Below are 20,458 nucleotides of genomic sequence, written 5' to 3'. Positions count from 1 at the left end.
ACTGCCAAACGGCTCTTTCTTTAACTGGATTTGTTTGACACTAGAAATTAGCAGATATGACACTGTGGCCCGATGTGCCTAGAGGCGTCAATACACTGATTGTGTACTTATCAGGATCAGAAGTGAGAAACAATCCAAGTGTATTTTCTGCTCGGCCGTTAACGTCTGATATACGAGTAGGCTCATTGACAAGCTGAGTAAGATGGTTAAAAATCTCAGCACATATTCCTTCATGCGTTGTCTGGCCCGAATGGCGAAGCTAAGGAATTGTGAACATTGAAATCGCCTGTAATAACGATTTCAGTGTGAGGATAGAGGGAGACAATTCTTTGTATGGAGTCAGACAGAGCATCAAATTCCTGAGAAGTTGAAACTCTGGCCAGGTTTGGGCTCCGATAAAGAAAACAATAGTGAATGATGTGTTTATTCACGGAAATTTTATCTTATAAAAAACATTGTTCAACATTTAGTAAATGGAATTGACTATATTTTTTACAAAAAAAAATAATTTAAAAAACATTTCTAAAATTTGGTATACATTGATTTTTGATTCAAATATCTTTGGAAATTGTCTTATGACCAATTTTATCTTATAAAAAATATTGTTTTCGACATTCAGTACATTTTACTATAAAAATCCAACAGTCAGTTTTTTTTCAAACAAAATAAAAACTACAAAAAATAGTATGCAAAATTATTAAAAATTGATGTTTGGTTCTTTATATATCGTGAATAAATGAAGGTATTGACTTAAAAATAATTTCATTCTGTGCTAAATTTTCAAATCCAATCTGCATTTGCTTACATAAGAAATACAAATTTTTAATAAATGTTACTAACATTGGTAAAAACTGGTTTTCGACTAAAAATCTCTTTTACAAAAATAGATTTTGAAATCAAACTATTTCGTCATATAATGAAAAATTATGTGACGCAACAGTTTATCGAGAACTAAGCCCTAGTGACTTACTACTCTCAGCCATTACTGTGTGCGAGTACTACTGTCAGGGATGGAGGTGACCTACAGTTTTAAGCCGTCTCCGAAAGGCTAATTTGAGAAAGCACTTTTTATGACAAGAATTATTCTCATAGGATTTGTCAATTCCTCGCATGATGGCACTTTTTTAACAAAACACGAAAACCTACAAACCTTTTAAGCAAGACAACCTTTTTTTATATTACGACAGAAAGATCTATCACAATTACGAAAACTGCTGAAACTTGCGTAGAATTCTCCGGATTGTAGATACATTTGATTATTTTAAAAAATATTTCCTATACGTCAATATTTAAAATTGTAACCGCTAAAAAGTTTGTTTTCAAAAATTTAAACGCATTTTTTTTTTATTATTTTGTATGTGTACAAATTTTAGTCTTAGTTTAAATATATTTTATAGTATAGAACTTTGGTAAAACTTCTTAAAATACGTTTTGCATTTCCATTTCCTAAAAATATGAAGATCTATTTTCAAGACATCGAATTTTGAAAAAAAAATCTTTAATTTTGCTTTAAAAATCAAAAAAATCTCATTTTTGATCATCGAATATTAATGAGACAATATAAGAGCTTTTGCAGAAATTTTTATTGAAATCGGCCAATTAGTTCTTGATGAAAGTTAAAAAACTTAATAAACGGTTATAGCTTAAGAAAACAAATTTTAGAGACAATTTAAGAAAATCTATCGGTTAGTTTTTGAAAACATTAGAATTTTCGATCTTCAACCAAACAATTTTACTACTTTTATTTTTAATGTTAAATTAAATTAAATGGTAAAAAACCTAACGCGAATCAAGTCAAAAGATCCAATGGCTTGGGATTTAGAAGCCAGGACAGGCGGAATTGGGGGACCCACTTTTTTAATGTCATGTTTGCTTGAAATATTGAGTATATCTCGCTCTTAACATAGTGCGCTATGGTTGGTCCTTCCTTAATTATTTGATAGGAAAAGACTGATCTGTTTATGATCAGACCGAGTATGCTATAATTCGATATGGCTTATAAATAGTTTAGTAATGACGTGTAGTTTTGAAGAAGAAATAAAATGCATATATTTATGTAAATCTTATGGCCACGAAATCAGCTTTATTATAAAGATAAGAGTTTACCATTATGTTTTAAAAATGATATTGGGCAAGTTGTCCAATTTTCGTATTTCTATCTTCTTCAAAGGCGCCACCAATCAATACGGCCTTATTTAAGACATTTTCCAGCGCTTTTAAATCACACGATATTGATGGCCACGTCACAGGTCCACGAAGCGAAACAATGGGCTTACCAAAAGCTTCCTTCAATAAATTGATTGTTTCGTTGCCCCGCGCCGCCCTACGCGAAGATAACCATTATTTTGGTAATAAATTTGCACGATTCTAAAATATTGTTCAAGATTAATTTTATTCATTATGGTATGACAAAATAAACTGAGCATAAATCAAGTGACAGCTGTCAAAAAATCCAAATAAAAAATATATTGAACACAAGAGAAGTGAAAACAGCCAAAAAGAACATCTCAAAAAAAAGTATTGTCAGGTTAAAAACCACACGTCTAAAAAAAACACCAATATATTTTATAGAACGTACTATAAAATATATTGAGGATTATCACGGACCCCTTAAAAGAAGATTCGTCCAAAAATACAATAAAATATATTATAATTATAATGTTTTAATATTTCTTATTTTGTATTTCATTTATTGAATCTTGTATTCTAATTTTGCATTAAATACTTAATTGTATGTGTACTTTTTTTTGGCACTTTACTTCTTTTTGAATAAACCTTTAAAAAATGTTAATTTTATGAACGTTTTTATATTTTTGAATGTTTAACCTTAGACCATATTTTCTTAATAGGTACCCCAATTATAAACAAAATCAAATCAAACATAATACAAAAACTTATTAACTCATCAACATTTAACTAACTTGTTTTATTGCTGTATATACTCACTCTGGTATGTTGGATATACTATTGCATGTCTAATAAAACTTAATTTAAGAAAATCATGTAATAGGTTACAGTCCCCTGTTTGATTATTAGGTCCTGATTTTTGAATACATAAATATATCAGTTAAACCACAACTTCTTTCACGACCTTGTATGCACGCAAATAAACTTAATTCTGGTTCATAAATTGTTTTCGTCACGAAACCTAATGATTCGGGAATATAACATTAAGACAATTTAAAATGTCGTTTGTGTCCGCATCAAGCTGTTACTAACGAATAAATAAACAAGAATGAACGTTGTTGAAAAGTTAAACCTTTAAACAAACCCACATAAATATTTGACATTCATACAATTCCAGCAATATTTTCTCAACTTATGTAAAATTCAAGCTTTATAACTATTTTGGTACAATGTAAATATTTCTAAGAGTGTTTATGACAATTGGTCGCAAATCAAAGCTTTGACAATGTAGGTACAAAATATTCCTGAAAATTGGTTGCTTTTTAGAGCTTTCACAATGTAAATGTTTCACATATATATATATGTATGTATAAGTATTTATTTACATTACTTTATATTGAACAATGACAAATAGTATTTATTGACCTACTGACTATCCCAAAATTTCTCAGCAGGTTCAGCTGGGCAGGTTCAGACAACATAAGGGACTTCATATCCAGTCAACTTTATTCTTTCAACGTAAATTTTGACCAAGGCAGCTAGTTAGTTTTTCAAGTGTCATGAATTTCAAATTAAGAACTTTACTTCAGTAACCTCTACTTTAAGTGTATAGTGCAAAAACTACCAAAATCATTATTGTCTACAAAGCATTTCTCAGGCAAGCTGCAAGCCCATCACGATTTATATTTTTTATTGTAAAGAAATATTAGATATGTATGTATTTCTTTTCCAAATTGACAAGGAACCCTTTTTTAAATGAAGTTGTGCAGAAAATAAATAAATTATAGATTAATAAAGTTCAGCTTTCGGTTGAATGAAAAAACATGACCAACTGTCATTTTGATAGAAATAGACTTGACTTATTAGTAAGGGAGAATTTTCTTGACTAAGTTTCCAGTCAACTTTCCGTTAAAGTTGCCTTAGTTGTAAGGTAATTTTTTGACAGCTGGCCAATCAGATACTAGAAACTTGCCTAACTTTCAAGTCCCTTATGTTGTCTGAACCTGCCCAATAAATAAAAGTTTTTAATTGCTTTTATGGTATGGTAAAGAACGTAGGAAAATTATTTTGATTGATGAATGAAAAATATTGGATTTGTCATGTAAACAAGGTAATGTGGCAATAACATTTACTTTTTTTTAGTTCTAAGCCGACTTAAACGTTATGTTTGGCTTTTTAAATCTATGAAGTAGTTTCATCTTTATATATGTATGTATTTCATTAAGTATTTTTTGTTTGTCAATACAATTTGCAATGATTTTCCCTTTACTTGAAATTTAAATGTTTTCAGTATATAATTTTGTATCAAGTATATTAACATGTATGTACAATTGTACATAGTAGTCCAGTCAATGAACGAACAAAATTGCCTTCACCTCAAAAAAATGAAACAGTTTTGAAACTTGGTACACTTACTAACTTGGGGTCTCCATTGAACATTTCTGAAGACAGGACTATCGGCCTGTCATCAAATAATCCAATAGAGAGCAACAATCCAACATCCAGTCCTTGATCTGGTCATCGCAGTTTGGATTTTTTGAGCGGATCAAAATCCTGTAATCAAATTTGACGTTTGTGTTGTATGTAGTGGTGAGCGTCCATTTTCCACAGTCTTTTTGAAATTAAAATTTCATTTCGTTTAAATTGTCGTCGAACAGCTTTAAAGCTGTTGACCGACATCCTATGAAAATTCTTATAGTCTACATCGTCCTCCCATAGTAAGTCCTTGAGCAGGTGCGCCACCAAATCATGAAATTCCCTTACTTCGAGAAATGGATTCACCAAAAACCAATAACTACCGACACTAAAGGTAAATCAACTAAAAAGTAAACAACAGATTAACCATTTCTAATGTCATATGTGACATTTGAAGTTGCTCATGGCAAGACATACCTAATATGCCCAGTCAAAAAAAACAATGGATTGCGGAAGAGAAGCTGATGGATTGGATTTTACTCTTGTGGGTAAGGGATGTCTGAATTAGACGTGAGCTCTAGAGGCAGTTAAGAGTAACATGGTGTTTTTTCAGTTTTTCACGTTTATCTCGAAAAATATTTGTCGTATCGAAAAATAGTGTTCCACATAAAGCTCATTAAATTTTATAAAAAAGCATTCATGATTTTGTTCGTATCTGTTATAGTTGATAAAATAATTTTAGCGGCAGTGAAGAGAAACATATCGGGTCATCACCAGACATCCCTTAGTAAGTGCGGAAAATTTCAAAACTGTTGAATTTTTTTAGGTGAAAACCGTTATTAACTGGTAGCTGGTTATTAACTACATAGCTAAAATTGGAATTTGGTTTCGGAACCAGTACTAAAAATTAACTCTTATGATGAAATAGATCGAAATTAATAACTATAATACTTTAAACCTCTTAACAATTAGAATATCGATGAAAAATGATACAGACATTGAAGGCATCGTTATTAACAAGTGACAAAGAGTTCCTAAAAATCGCATGTTAACATAAAAAGTTATAATGTTTTTTTTGTTAAAAATTGACTTTTTAAAGCTCAAACTTTTGAACGGTAAATCCAACCATATTTTTTAACCACATTACCAGACATTCTTAGATGTCTTTGGATTTGTTTTGATAGCTCTGTTTTGATAGTCTGTTATTTTTCTTACTATTGTTATTGTTAACAATTTTTAACTATTGTCGTTCCTAAATATCAAGATTGTTACGATTTGTAACAATATGAAGTCATCACATCATTCCGAAACTCAAAACTTCAAAAGGTTTGATTTTCGATTTGTAAAAATTCACAACTTAGTTTGGAGCTGTATTGGAATTGTTAAACTGTCAAAGTAATAAGAGCTATGCAACGAAGTACCAATCGAAATAAGCGTAATACAAGTGTCAGAAACTCACACTACTATTGTTTTGACCATCCAGTTTTAGTAAATTTTTTTAAATTTTAAGTTGTCTTAAATTAAAATGAAGGTTAAACTTTTTTCAATGATAAGGCATAAAATTTGTATGATGTATAAAATTTGTTTGGACATTTTTATTTTTCTTAAGTTTAAGACGATAGACAAATTAAATGATTCAATATCTAGAAAGAAAGATAAAAAACTGAACAAAACTACAAGCTTTTAAGACTTAATACCAAGTTTAAGGTTTGACTATCGTATGATTTAATTAATTTTTATAAAAGTAGTTTCATCGACAAGTCTAAAAATGTCATTTCTGAAGTTGACTAAATCATCTAAAAATCGACCACTGCTGACATCATGAAGCTTCGCCATAACAATATCAATATTTTTTACGCCAGCGGTGTTTGCTAAATCCGTATAGTATTCATACTGAAAATAAACAATCATGACAATTAAAGCATTTTTAAATTACAAGTTTTGAAGAGTAGGTAAAAAAAAAGTTAAACAATTTTTCAAATTCTTATAAGATGAATTTAACGTAGACTCTCCATTCATGACTTAAACAGGACTAGGGATATGGAAAAGACTAAATAGAAGTTGGATAATGAGAATTCGCTGTCAGTTGGTTGTAATTATTTTGATTTTGACGTTCCATGGCCATATGTTGAATGTTTACTTTTATTGTGAATCACTTGTGACAATTTTAGTGCTTGGCATTTTTTTTGTAAAGACTTATAAACATAACTTATGAAAAAAAATTGCAGATTTCTGGTGGGTTGAATTGCTAACAATTAGACTAAAAATCATGAAAAACCATTGCACGACGAACTTGAAGTTGTCACAACTAATAAACGGAAAATTATAAGAAATACTAATATTCAAAATTTGAATCTTAAATTTAATTGCTTAGTTAATTTTATGTTATCAAAGCAATACAAACAAAAATAGAACTACAAAATCAAAATGGTCACCAATTTTCACATTTCCTCCCTGACGGAATGTCTACTCCGAAGATAGTTTTTAATGGATCTATGTGAGATTTAGTAAGCATTACAATGGACAGATTCAGACAACATAAGGAACGTCATTTGCAGTCAACTTTATTCTTTGAACGTAAATTTAGACCAAGGCAACTTACTATAGTTAGTTTTTTAAGTGTCATGAATTTTAAATTCAGAACTTTACTTCTCAAACTTCTACCTATACAGTTCATAGAACAAAAACTACTAAAAACATTATTGTTTACAAAACATCAGACAAACAAAGCCATCACGATTTGTATTGTGTATTGTAAAGAAATATTACTTATTTATTTTACGAATTGACAAGGAAACCATTTACAGAAAACATTAAATGGAGTTGTGCAGAAAATAAATAAATCATAGAGTAATAAAGTTCAGCTTTCAGTTGAATGAAAAAACATGATAACTGTCATTTTGACAGAAGTAGACTTAATTTCCAGTCAACTTTCCGTTGAAGTTGCCTTAACTGGAAGATAACTTTTTGGCAGCTGACCAATCTGATTCTAGAAACTTGCCTTACTTTCAAATCCCCTATATCACCTTAACCTGAACAATGTCATGTGTAGAACAAAAATTAAAGTACAAAGAATATTAGATTATTTTAAAGTGAATTTGAAAAATTGTAAATGGTAAATTGCAATAGTCAAATAAACTTACTTGAATAGGTCCCATCATATGGGCTTGGTGTTTTTTGTAGCCCATTTTCCATCTCTTTTGCATTTCTTCTTCAGTATCAGCCAGCATTTCTTTTTGAGACGGTATTGGTTTTTTGTTGCAAAAGAATGCCATTGCAAATCTAGCCTGAAGATCCATCATTTGTGAAGCACAAACATAAAACGGTATCCCAATGAAAGCCATACTTGGATAATGAATATTCAAAACATGCTTGTAAAGAGGTTTTATACAATTTTCTTCAATATAAATCCCACAATCAGAACTTAAGAACGGAAAAGAGTATTTATAGCCGGTACAATATAATATAACTGAAATGGGTATTGAAGTATTATCAGTGAACACTGCTTCATTTTCGGTGACTTTCAAAACGTCTGGCTTTTGAATAAGATTGGAATTGAATTTGGTTTTAGGTGTTTCACTTAAGTGATGGCTAAGAATAACTGTTTTTGCCACCAGTGATACCGAATGTGCTAGATCCATACCACTTGGACCAGCTCCGATCACAAGTACATTTTCATCTGAAATAAAAAAGGAACTGTTTATTATAAAACTTTTTTAAATTTGTTGCCTTATAATTATGTATGTATAGTGTGATGTATTTTTTCGTCAGAGTGATTTTGATGTCGGATTCGGTACTAAAGCAACAAAAAAGTTAATTAAAATAAAATTAATCGCCGATTAAAAAAACTAACAGCACTATTATGGCTATCAACTATCAATTATTTGATAACTGATAGCTTCTATCAATTTATTGAAAATTTGGTATTATGAGTATCAAATGATAATTTTTCACCCATTGTGAATTCTAATCAATATACGATTGTGAATATGTTTTGTTTGATGTTTGACGTTTGTCATTTGTGTTGAGTTCTTGTGTTTTGGTCTATAAATAATTTCGGCGAATAATGTAGATTGTTTTCATTAAATAAATTTTTCTTTTTTCTTAATAATATTTTGTTTATTTAGGAGTAGAATAATTAGCAACAGAAAACAATAATTTGTCAAGTGGGTTTGAAACATCTCGTAACACTGTTTATTTTAGCTTTCACGATAAACCTGATCACCATAATACCGATTCATTAATTTTGTTGATAATTATCAACTATTATCAAATATCGTGGTGATATTTGATAACCATAATAGGGCTGTAAATTAACAGCCCTATTATGGCTATCAACTATCAATTATTTGATAACTGATAACTTGTATCAATTTATTGATAATTTGGTATTATGAGTATCAAATGATGATTTTTTATCCATTGTGAATACTAATCAATATACGATTGCGAATAGGTTTTGTTTGGTGTTTGACGTTTGTCATTTGTGTTAAGTTCTTGTGTTTTGGTCTATAAATAATATCGGCGGAATGATGTAAGTTGTTTTCATTAAATAAATTTCTCTTTTTTCTTAATATTTTGTTTGTTTAGGAGTAGAATAGTTAGCAACAGAAAACAAATAGAAAAGCTTGTGGAAGTAATGGAGGAAAATCCTGAGGATTTGACAGTGGTAATACCTACCAAGTTTAATTTGCTTATTTTAATTCATGAAATTATAATTTGTCCAGTGGGTTTGAAGCATCTCGTAATAATGTTTTTTTAGCTTGCACGATAAACCTTCGTTCCTCAGTTTAAGCCTTCAAACAACAATTCTGGTGAATGCATTTCGTTCTTCAATTTGTATATTCAATAAAAAGTATAAAAAAAACTTATAAATCGCATTTAAATTACAATTCTTTACCATTTACGAATATTTGATACATTTGTCAACGAAGATTTTGTAGCTGATAGAATATTTGATGAGTATCAATATGTTTGATAGTCGTAATACCGAGTTTATCAATAAATCTATTCACAATAGATCTTTTAATTCACTATTTATCAAAAATATTGATAATTGATCACTATAATACCGATTCATTAATTTTGTTGATAATTATCAACTTTTATCAAATATAAATATAAAAAAAATAAAATATAAAGTAAGGAGAATTGTTGCCTAAGACAATGGGCAGGTTCAAGTACCATAAGGGGCTTCATTGGCAGTCAACTTCATTTTTTTAATGTACATTTTGACAAATTTATCAAATTCAAAACTTTACTTCGCAAACCTCTACTTTAAGTTCATAGTTCAAAAAGTACCAACAATATTATTGTCTACAAAACACTCCTCAGGCAAGCTACAAGTCCATCACGATTTAAATTTTGTATTGTAAAGAAATATTAGTCATTTCTTTTCCAAATTGACAAGGAACTCTTTTACAGAAAGCATTAAATGAAGTTCTTGTCTAACTTTCCAGTCAACTTTCCATTAAAGTTGCCTTAGTTGGAAGGTAATTTTTTGGCAGCTGGCCAATCAGATACTAGAAACTTGCCTAACTTTCAAGTCCCTTATGTCGTCTGAATCAATGTTTTGGAATTATTTAGTTGGATGGATAAATACTACATTTAAAATCAAAGTATATTTTTACTCACCTTTGAAACTATCGGGGCTTCTATAATCATGACTGTGTATTGCTTTCCCCTTGAAATCCTCGATTCCTTTTAAATTCGGATAAGAGGGAGTATGATAATGTCCATTGCACACCATAACGTATTCAAACATTTCAGTTTTTATTATGTCATTACAAAGATCTTTTACGATTACCTTTATCATACAAAAAAGAATCTATTGTTTTGAATTGTTCTTCATTTAACTTTGTAAAAATATATTTCTCACCTCCCATTTATTGTTCCTTGGGCGAATACGAATGACGTGATGTAAAAATTGAATATGCTTTCGAATTTCAAATTTCTCAGTATATTTACTTAAAAATGCCATCATATTTTCCGATGATATATAAGAAGCTTCCTCTTCCGGAATAGGAAAATCAGGAAAACCCATGACTTCTTTGGGAAGATTTGTTCTGGAATTATGAGTTTTTTTAATTTAAAAAGTTGCTTATTTTTGATAGCCACATTATATCTTACCTCAAATTTTTGTACATGCTAGAATGAACTTCAATGCCATATTTATTTATTCCTATTTCATCAGTATATTGCCATGTTCCTCCAATGTCGTCAGATTGCTCGTAAACTGTTGGTTCCAATCCGTTACATAATGCATGTCTAGCTGAACAAAGACCTGCAATTCCCGCTCCGATGATACACACTTTCATTTTTCCCATATGCAATAACAGTTTAAATTGTTAAACTTTAAATAATTCTTTACAAAAATCCACTGCAAAAATATGATTTTTAAGATTTTTCTTAAAAAGTCTTCCAAAGTTACGCACAAAATGCTCTTAATTAAGAATGTGATATAAGTAATATCTGCTTGTTGCTGTGTTCGAATAACAACGGCGACTGTGGCGAACGTTGCTTATCTCAGACATTTTCAATTACGTATATACTAAGAGATAAAGATTGTCCTATTAAATCAAATCCAATAGCATATTAAATAGCTCGGAAGAACCAGAGATTTGTCTATATCAGTTTCAGTTTGTCAATGTTATCTTGTTATGCTAATGCCTAATTAATAATAGAACTGCTCAGAACAACAAAAGCTGATTCACGTATGAATTGACCTAAGGAAATGTTTTCCGAAATTGGAGTACAAATTTAAATCTAAAGTGCTTTATCAATTATCTACAAATGTAGGTACACATTTCGATTTACGGTATTTTCTGTTCGTTTGTTTTTTTGTTTTCACTAGACTTCTGACCTTGTAGTCATGGCGGTCCCACACATTTTTGCAGGAGGGGCAGCCGTAAGGCTGTAGATGCAAAAAAAAATCAAGTTTGTAATCATATGCAAAACTTGTTTTAATATAAGTTTAAGTATATGCTTTCTCACTTAAAAGTTTGTAAAAATTCATTCATCGAGAGCAAATAGCTAAATAACTAATATATACATCCATACATGTCTTTATTTTACATATATGATCTTGACCTTAAGGCAACTCTTTGAAAAGGAATCGACCTCTTCTCGAACACCATTTTTTTTTTTTCTACCCTAGTTATAAGTACTTTTCTATACAATTATACACTTATGCTATATCTCAAAAAAAAAGATCTGGGAAGTAAAATTAGCTTTATTTTCAGATCAAAGATTTCGAATAACTACAGAAAAACCACTTATTTTTTTAAAAAAGCTCTTAGGGTGGCCTTTTCTGGGAGCAAGTCTTAGCTAGTATTTTCGAAGTAGAAAATTGGCAAAAGCCGGATGAAATTTGTTGGAATATTGCTTTTGAAAATAACAGGGAAAGCACCAACAATATTTTATTTTTAAAAATGTAAGATAATCATGCTACCGAATAGGTTAGGTTAGGTTGGAGTGGCTGTCCAGATGTCATTGACACACGTAGAACTCAAGGGTCCACTGTGATACCACTAAAGAGGTTACTTACTCATGGGAGAGTAATGAATTTAAAGAAACCATTTTGTACTTTTAATAAAGTTAGAGAGACGTTTTGTGTCAATCGTTGCCAGTTCACTGGTGTTATCGAAGAAGGGATTACCGAGAAAGTAATTCCTTCTAATGGAGAGTGCTGGACATGTACATAGAAGTTGTTGGACTATTTCCTCTTCCTCCTCGTCCATGCAGCTTCTACAGAAGTCATTTGTGTAGACCCCTAGCCTCAGAGCATGTCTTCCTATGAGGCAGTGTCCCGTTATTACTCCAATTGTAGAGCTTATACTTTGTCTGCTCAGTGATATCATCTTTTTGACCGTTTTAAGTCAATACTTGGCCATATTTGCTTGGTTGCTAGGCAGGTCGTACTTTGTGACCATCTAGTATTTGTTGTTTCTAGAGCATATTGCTTGAGAAGATATTTGCATGTAGCAAGTGGTGTTCCTATGTTATGTTTTTGTCTAACATAAGGCAGAAGTGTTCCGTTTTTGGCGAGCTCATCGGCTTTACAATTTCCCGGAATGTCTCTGTGGCCTGGCACCCAAATGAGGTGAATGTTAAACTGTTCCGTCATCTCATTCAGAGATGATTGACAATCGTGGACTGTTTGAGAGTTTGTGGAGACAGACGCGAGAGATTTAAGAGCGGCTTGGCTGTCTGAGAAGATTCGTATATCCTTACAAGATATAACGTTTTCTTTGAGCTAGGATAGTGCTTCTTTAATCGCCATTACTTCTGCCTGGAATACACTACATTGATTAGGAAGTCTATAGGATAGACTGAGATTCAGTTGTTCTGAAAAGATACCACTTCCAACTCCGTGATCGGTATTTGAACCGTCTGTATAGAAGTGTACCGCATCGTCTTCCAGGGGTCTCTCTTCTTCCCAGGTGGATCTTGAAGGGATGGACACATGGAATCTTTTACCAAATACCATTTTTGGAGTGGTATAGTCTAAGCGATCTGGGATAGATCTGAAATTGTCTAAAATAGTAGTATGTCCAGTATTGTTACTGGTCCATTGAGAGGTGGCTCTAAGCCTTACACATGAGTTGGCATCCACCTTTTTAGAGAAGATGTCAAGTGGTGTTAGGTTTAAAAGCACTTCCAGTGCAGCGGTTGGTATTGAGCGAAGTGCTCCTGTGATGCACATACATGCTGACCGCTGGACTTTGATGAGCTTATTCAGATTTACCATCTTGTCCAGTGCGGTCCACCATACGACGGCTCCATAAATGAGTATTGGCCTGATTACCGAAGTGTATAGCCAGTGGGTTATTTTTGGGGAGAAGCCCCATTTTGATCCTATGGCCTTTTTACAAGTAAAAAGCGCTACAGTAGCCTTTTTGACTCTTTCATCAATATTTGCCTTCCAATTTAGTTTTTGTCTAAAATGAGGCCCAAATATTTAGCTTGATCGGAAAAGCTTAATGGTATTCCTCTAATCTTGGGTGGGCTAATCTGAGGAATTTTATATCTTCTCGAAAAGAGTATTAATTCTGTTTTGTGTGGGTTGACGTCCAATCGACATTGCTTAGCCCATTTAGTTAGCCTGTTTAGGGCATTTTGTAGGAGTTCCCAGAGAACTTGGGAGTGCTTCCCAGATACGGATATCGCAACGTCGTCAGCATAGGCAATCACCTTAAAACCCTCTGCTTCCAATGCTGTAAGTAGATCGTTTACTACCATGTTCCATAAAAGAGGCGAAAGGACTCCACCTTGGGGAGTGCCTCGATTCGCCGATCTGGTGGTAGTAAAACTTCTCATGTTAGAAATTATTGTCCTGCTTTTGAGCATGAGACTTATAAGATCTATGAGTGACTTCTCTAATTTCCACTTATCCATTGCTGTTGTGATCGCCTGGTAACTGACGTTGTTGAAAGCTCCTTCAATATCTAGAAACGCTTCCAGGTTATATTCTTTGTATTCGAGGGAATGTTCAATAGTACGTACCAGCGAGTGAGGTGCTGATTCTACTGATTTTCACTTAGAGTAAGCATGTTGAGCTGTGGAAATGAGGCATGGTTTTAAATTATGTCTGATATAAATTTCAATCAATCTTTCCAAGGTTTTAAGAAGGAAGGATGATATGCTACGACATTTTATTTTTTTTTTAAACAATTTTTGTTTTGACCTTCAAAATAATAGGGAATTTTAAACTAAATGTCTTAATTATTATAATTTTTATTTTTTTTTTGCAGTACCAAACTTTATTTATCTTTTTATACGTCTATGAACTATTATTAACAGATTTGATAAAAAAATTATAAAAATTGTGATAACTTATATCATGTCGGCCAGCCATACTCAACCTTTTTTTAATCGACCACAATTATAATTTTATAACGCTATCCCGGGCCACAAACATTTTTTTAATCGTAAATAATACCTAATATTCATTTTAATGTGTATGCACATATACATTATCTAATTATTTATTTATTGAAAATATTTTAATGTGGTTTTTGTAATTGAGAACACATTTAAAAACTTTATTTAGATCTGGTTTGTTGCTGCATGCAAAAATAATGGCATCATCACGGTGGGAGTCCTTTAGTTTGTTTCGGTAATTTTGTTTGCATATTTCATTCTTGAAAACGACGATTTGCAAACAAATTTAGATCCAAATAATTACAGCAGAATCTGTGAAATTCTTTTGAAGATTGCATATTTTTCGGGAACGATGCTTCAAATTCTAAGTATACCCGCAAGATTTGAAATCGATGAACTCATCAAAAAACTTTGCCTGATCTTGATTTAAAACAGAAGCCTCCCGTGAGATAGTCGTTGTTTCCAGATGACATGGGTTTTCTACAAGCGTTAAGCATTTTTTTTTGTCTGATTTTTCAATATTGTTGAGCAGTTTTCTTCAGAGATATCGATGAGGTCCTCTGTAGCCATTACCATTGTTGGAAAATCTTGTAGCTATTTACTTCTTATTTCTTCATGAAACATTTTAAGCTTTTCTTCAAAAGCAAATATTTTGCTTACCATCTCTGAAATTATGTTATTTTATCTTTGTAAATTTCGATTGAGGCTAGTAAGTTTTCCTGAGATATCGCATAAAAATGCTAAAAGACATCACCATTGATCATCTTGCAATTCTGGGTAAACTTTTAATTTTTTGTAGATTAGGATTATTTCGTGGAACCTTTCCAAAACCCGTCCCTTACTAAGCCATCGCACAGATGTATGTAAAAGAATGTCACCATACTCACTTCCCAATTCTTCCAAAAGGCTTTTAAATTTTCTGTGGTTTAATTCTATCGCTCTAATATAATTCACAATAATCATTACAATCTTCATCAGAGCATCAGCGCAGCCAAGTTTTCTTAATGAATAATGCAATGAAATGTAATTAAATTTGTCAAATTACATTTTGTTTAAACAAGATTATAAATCCATTTTCACTTTTTCAGATACAGAAATGGATGGACAGTTATCTGGGGTGGAATCGCGTAAGGCGATAGTTGATTGTCACTGTTTTGATAGTCAATTTTGATCATCAACTTTTCTTTGTTCTGTGTACATTGATCGCTAAAACTTTACGATTTACTGGCAGCACTTACCCAAGTTTGGGAAACTTGGTACAAATTGTAACAGGCTTAAATGTCATTTCGATTTCGTTTCTGCGAAAATGTAAGTATACCTATAACTATACTAAATAATAATTATAAATTAATAAGAATGTTTGTTATATTTTCAAATATAAATTCTTCTGTGAATCCAAGGGCTAAAATTTGATGAAAAGTGGACATAGCACCAACTGCATTTTCTTAATAACTGCATCGCTTATTTCAGCTACAGTACTTTGGCCCATCGGTGCAGCTTAATCAGCCTCAACTTGTCGTTGATAACCACCACCTCCATAAAGATTTAAAGTTGCAGCCAATTGAAGGATAGGTGAAATACATATGTGTTGATCTTATTCCTGATATTAAAGCGAGCAACCGCAAAACATACAAAAACGTTTCTTTGTTCAATCGAATCTGAAATAAATAATTTATACGTCCATCGTTATGTTGTAAATAACTTATTTAAAAATATTTATAGAAAGTTTCTTGTTACATTGGGTTAGGAAGTTCCAAAATATTTGCTTTATTCCTTAAGTTGATTCTCAGCAATTGAACTTTTTGTAGTTACAGTGTCGAGCATAAGTCATGGTACTCAAAGCGCCATGTTATTAAAAGATTTGAAAGAAAAGAAAACTTAAGGACTTAATTTTTATGCATCAAGTTATTTATTATGATAAAACCTTATTCTTTGTTTTACCAATAGAAAAAATTCAAAAACAAATTCTATTTTCTAGCAAAAAATAATAAAACCTTGAAATTTATGAAAAAAGTAGTGCAAAAGTCTAGGTACTTCTGCACTTTACTAGTTTTAAATGTCTAAATTTGTAACGGTCCTGTTGGCTTTGTTTTTTTTTTTTTTTTACATGAAGCTTGTAATATGACATGTGTGTGTCAATCAGTACAAAGCGATCGGTCGTGCATGTTAAGGTTAAAGAAATTTTATTTTTTAAAACCAAAAAAGCGATGGTTAGAAAAGAATTAACGGTAAATGAGCGTCAAGTTATTATTAATTGCCATGAGCAAGGTAAGTTATGCGGATATTAATAAAATAGTTGGACGACCTAAATCTACCATACAAAATGTGATTAACCGTTACAATAAACAAAACCGAATCGAAAATAAAGTCAGGTCTGGTCGTCCGCGCAAGCTTACAGAAAGAGATGAACGAAAAATCGCGAGTATAATAAAAAAAGATCCATTCAAAAGTGCTCCAAAGATTGCTACCGAAATACAGATTAGTTTAAATAAAACAGTTTCTCCATGGACAGTTCCGTCGTGCACACCTCGTAAAAAGCCGTTCATAAGTGAAATAAATAAAAAGAAAAGACTGGACTTTGCAAAGGATTATAAAAATAAATGAAATGAATTTTGGGACAACGTAATGTTCTCCGATGAGTCGAAATTCAACATTTTTGGCTCAGATGGGAGGATTAGAGTGTAGAGAAAACAAGGCGAAGCCTTGAATCCTAAAAACATTATTAAAAATGTGAAACACGGTGACGGTGGTGTAATGGTATAGGGGTGTATGCCATCCAGTGGTGTCGGGAATTTGACAATAATTGATGGAATTATGAATAAGGAAGTTTATTTGAACATCTTAAAACAAAACTTACAACAAAGTGCAGAGAAACTTGGGATCGTAGACACATATCACTTCCAACAGGATAACGATCCCAAGCATACGGATACAAATGTAAAGTTGTAGTTCTCCTACAACACGCCCCACATGCTAGTTACACCCCCCCAAAATCTTAACCAACACAACGAGCAAAACCCACCTTAAAGAGCTCCCGGTGTCAGATGTCACGCGAAAACTTGTGAACTCTATGCCAAATCGTTTAAAAGAGGTTATTAGGCTCAAAGGTTTTCCCACAAAATATAAGGTAATTATATTCTTAACATAAAACATTCGAAACAGAATTAAATTCTTTTGTCCTTCTAGGGTACCAAGACTTTTGCACTATTGTTGTTAGGGACTAATACTTTTATTTTAACTTTTTTGAGATCCTTGAAGGATATTTTTCTGTCTTTATATCATTTACACAACTCATTTTTCAAGAATACCCACACGGGTACCAAGACTTTTGCTCGACACTGTATTTCTCGTTCTGTTGTACTGATAGAAAATTTGCATTGAAGTTTACCTTATAATAAATAAAAAAATTGGGTGGCGCAACAGTCCGTTGTGAACCAAGGCCTAGTAACTTACAACTCTCAACCATTCCTGCGTGCGAGTACTGTTGTCAGCAATGGAAGGGACCTACAATTTAAGGACGAATTCGAACGGCTAATTTAAGAAAGCAGTTTTCATGACAAGAATTACTCTTAAAGGATTTGTCAATTCCTCGCAAGAGGCAGTACCCTCGAAAATTAATTTTTTTAAATTAAGGTGTCACAGGCAGGGATTGAACCCAAGACCAGTTGCATGACAGTCCAACGCATTTTTTTTTGAAAATCATAAAACTAGCCTAATTATCCATAACTTACAACTAACTTAATGGTCCCATACGGACACTCTAAGTTAAACAATAATACCTAATACTAATGCCTTTCGGCCCTAACATCTATTTTAACTTCAATTCAATTTCATTTATTTTTGTATTCATTAGAAAATTTAAAAAAAAACTAATATCAGTATCCTTTTTATATTTACTTAAAAACTACTTACAATTAGGTCCTTAAATGAAACTTAAAGCTAACTTAAACTACCTATTCTACCTATAAGCTACTTACAACTAGAACAACCACAGCAGCAAATTTAACTATCTAATATTTTTGTTTTTCATATATTGTTGTTTTTTTTTTTTTTATTAAATGTTTTTTTTTTAATATTGTTTCTTTTTTTGTATTTTTTTCTGTTTTGTATTTTTTTTCTATTTATTTTTGTGCCACCATGCCTATTCTACTTAAAACTAAACCCTAAAACTATAACACAAGAATGTAAGCCGGCCAAGGCTTAAAACGCCATCCCGACTACCCAATATCAAGTGCCGATTGAAGCCACCAAAACTGGTTCTCCTGCTTCACCCTATCAGTTCGGTCGGACACAGCCCTACTGAACCTAAGGATCTCTGCTCCGCCTTGTGCCATTACGTCCCGATTGTATGGGAGTCGGCTATCCACGTCTTCGTCTTCTTCGTCTGATGTGGTACATAGATTAACGGAACTGCCAATCTATCCTGTATCAGACCGCATTTGTCTAAAAAGAGGAATGACTCTGGTGAAATGAAGCCGCTCAAGCGTGCACCCTCAAAATACTCGTCGTTCGGATAGAACGCCCTGTGTTGGTCGGAGACATAGCTCTTGCAATGTGATCTCGAACTGGTTTTATCACGAAATTATCAATTCGAGCCCCGTTGTATAGGACCTCGTTGGAAAAGTAATGCACATAAGAAGATTCGGCTGTTCGATATAAGCCGGTACAGCGTCGTAAACACTACCGCTCGAACACCCGAAACTTCTCCATCTGGGAAGGGGCAACGTTGAACCACACAGGACAACCATAAACGATCATCGGCCGTATAAGGGCCATGTAACATATTACCTTTACTCTAGGGTCACGCCTACTGCTAAAAAACAGCCGTTTCGTTAGAGCGAAGGCTCCTCTGGCCCTGGTCTGAGCAGCATTTATATGTCTGTCGAAATATAAATACTGATCTAACCAGATACCGAGGTACTTCACTACACTTTTGCTCGCTAATGGCTGCCCGTGAAGATCAACGATGACCATCTTGCGCAAATTCTTGCACTTATCCCTCGTGGCCCTAGCCAACAGAGTCCGGAACAGAATTGTCTCTGACTTCTGGGCATTTATTTTCAGTTTCCAGTCGTCGCAATATCGCTGAATCTTGTCGAAATCACGCTGCAAGAGAATTCTAATAACCTCAACCTTTCGGGCCGTTCTGTACGCAATTAGATCGTCGGCGTACGCAATTGCCTTTGTAAGACTACCTATCAGGTCGCTGGTGTAAATGCTGAAGAGAATCGGCGAATTCACCGCTCCCTGTTGAAGACCATTTTTAATTGAGAATGTTGTGGTAAAAGTTACATTGCCACTTTTGACAACAAACTTTCTACCGTTAAGCATATCATAAAGTATATACAACAATGGCTTGCTTATGCCAAGCCTGCTCAGTTTTAGGTACAGACCCTCTAACCATACGGTGTCAAAGGCCTTTTCCAAATCAACCAGAACAGCACCTGTGCATTGTTGTTTTGATTTATTCCATTGGATATCAGAAACGAGCTTAGACGCAGCATGAATTGTGTCATGACCCGCCTTGAACCCGAACTGTTTATCCGGAATTATTTTGTTGTCCGCAGCCCACTTAGTCAGAGCCCTATTAATGATCTTTTCGAAAACTTTGCTGATGCTCGGAAGAAGACTTATCGACCGAAGATTTGACGGGTTGGAGTTGTCCTTTCCCTTTTTCGGGAGAGGATGAACCACAGCGGTCTTCCAATGCATTGGATAAAATGCATTATTCAGTGGATTGTTGAAGAGTGTGGTGTAAATGTCAATTGCTTCCATCGGTAAATGTCTCAGTACAGCGTTGGATATACCATCGACACCTGCTGACTTTTTATTTTTTATTGAATTGAAGATGAGCTGAAGCTCAACCTTCATCACTAACAGGGGACATGCTCCCGTTTGCTCGGCGATTATGGCATTTGCCAAGGAATCGTCCAACGCACTAACCATCATGCCACGGGTACTACGTTTTAAATAAGTTTACCTTACTGTTCACTTATTTTTGCTTTAACTTTGATATCTTTTCCCTTTTTTTTTG

At 32.9% G+C, this 20,458-nt stretch overlaps 1 protein-coding gene across 1 annotated transcript; it reads right to left on the bottom strand.

Annotated features, from left to right (window-relative positions):
- Positions 1-6,117: 6,117 nt before the first annotated feature.
- On the bottom strand, positions 6,118-11,254 carry LOC129951921 (senecionine N-oxygenase). Its single transcript, XM_056064285.1, has 5 exons — positions 10,672-11,254; positions 10,421-10,607; positions 10,177-10,348; positions 7,686-8,221; positions 6,118-6,435 (listed from the first exon to the last, which is right to left on the bottom strand). Exons 1-5 carry the CDS (start codon positions 10,866-10,868, stop codon positions 6,268-6,270), a joined length of 1,260 nt encoding a protein of 419 aa, XP_055920260.1. The 5' UTR covers positions 10,869-11,254; the 3' UTR covers positions 6,118-6,267.
- Between the last annotated feature and the right edge of the window lie 9,204 nt (positions 11,255-20,458).

Source organism: Eupeodes corollae, chromosome 3, assembly GCF_945859685.1.
Source record: "Eupeodes corollae chromosome 3, idEupCoro1.1, whole genome shotgun sequence".
Taxonomy (NCBI): Eukaryota; Metazoa; Arthropoda; class Insecta; order Diptera; family Syrphidae; genus Eupeodes; species Eupeodes corollae.
The sequence above is the reverse complement of the archived record's forward strand: the minus strand, read 5'-3'. Positions and strand labels throughout refer to the sequence as shown.

Excerpts from the sequence above, each read along its gene's own strand:
- LOC129951921 (XM_056064285.1), bottom strand. The coding sequence starts at position 10,868 with ATGGGAAAAATGAAAGTGTGTATCATCGGAGCGGGAATTGCAGGTCTT. Across the intron at positions 10,608-10,671 it reads AGCATGTACAAAAATTTGAG|AACAAATCTTCCCAAAGAAG; the intron begins GTAAGATATAAT and ends TCATAATTCCAG. Across the intron at positions 10,349-10,420 it reads CAAGGAACAATAAATGGGAG|GTAATCGTAAAAGATCTTTG; the intron begins GTGAGAAATATA and ends TGTATGATAAAG.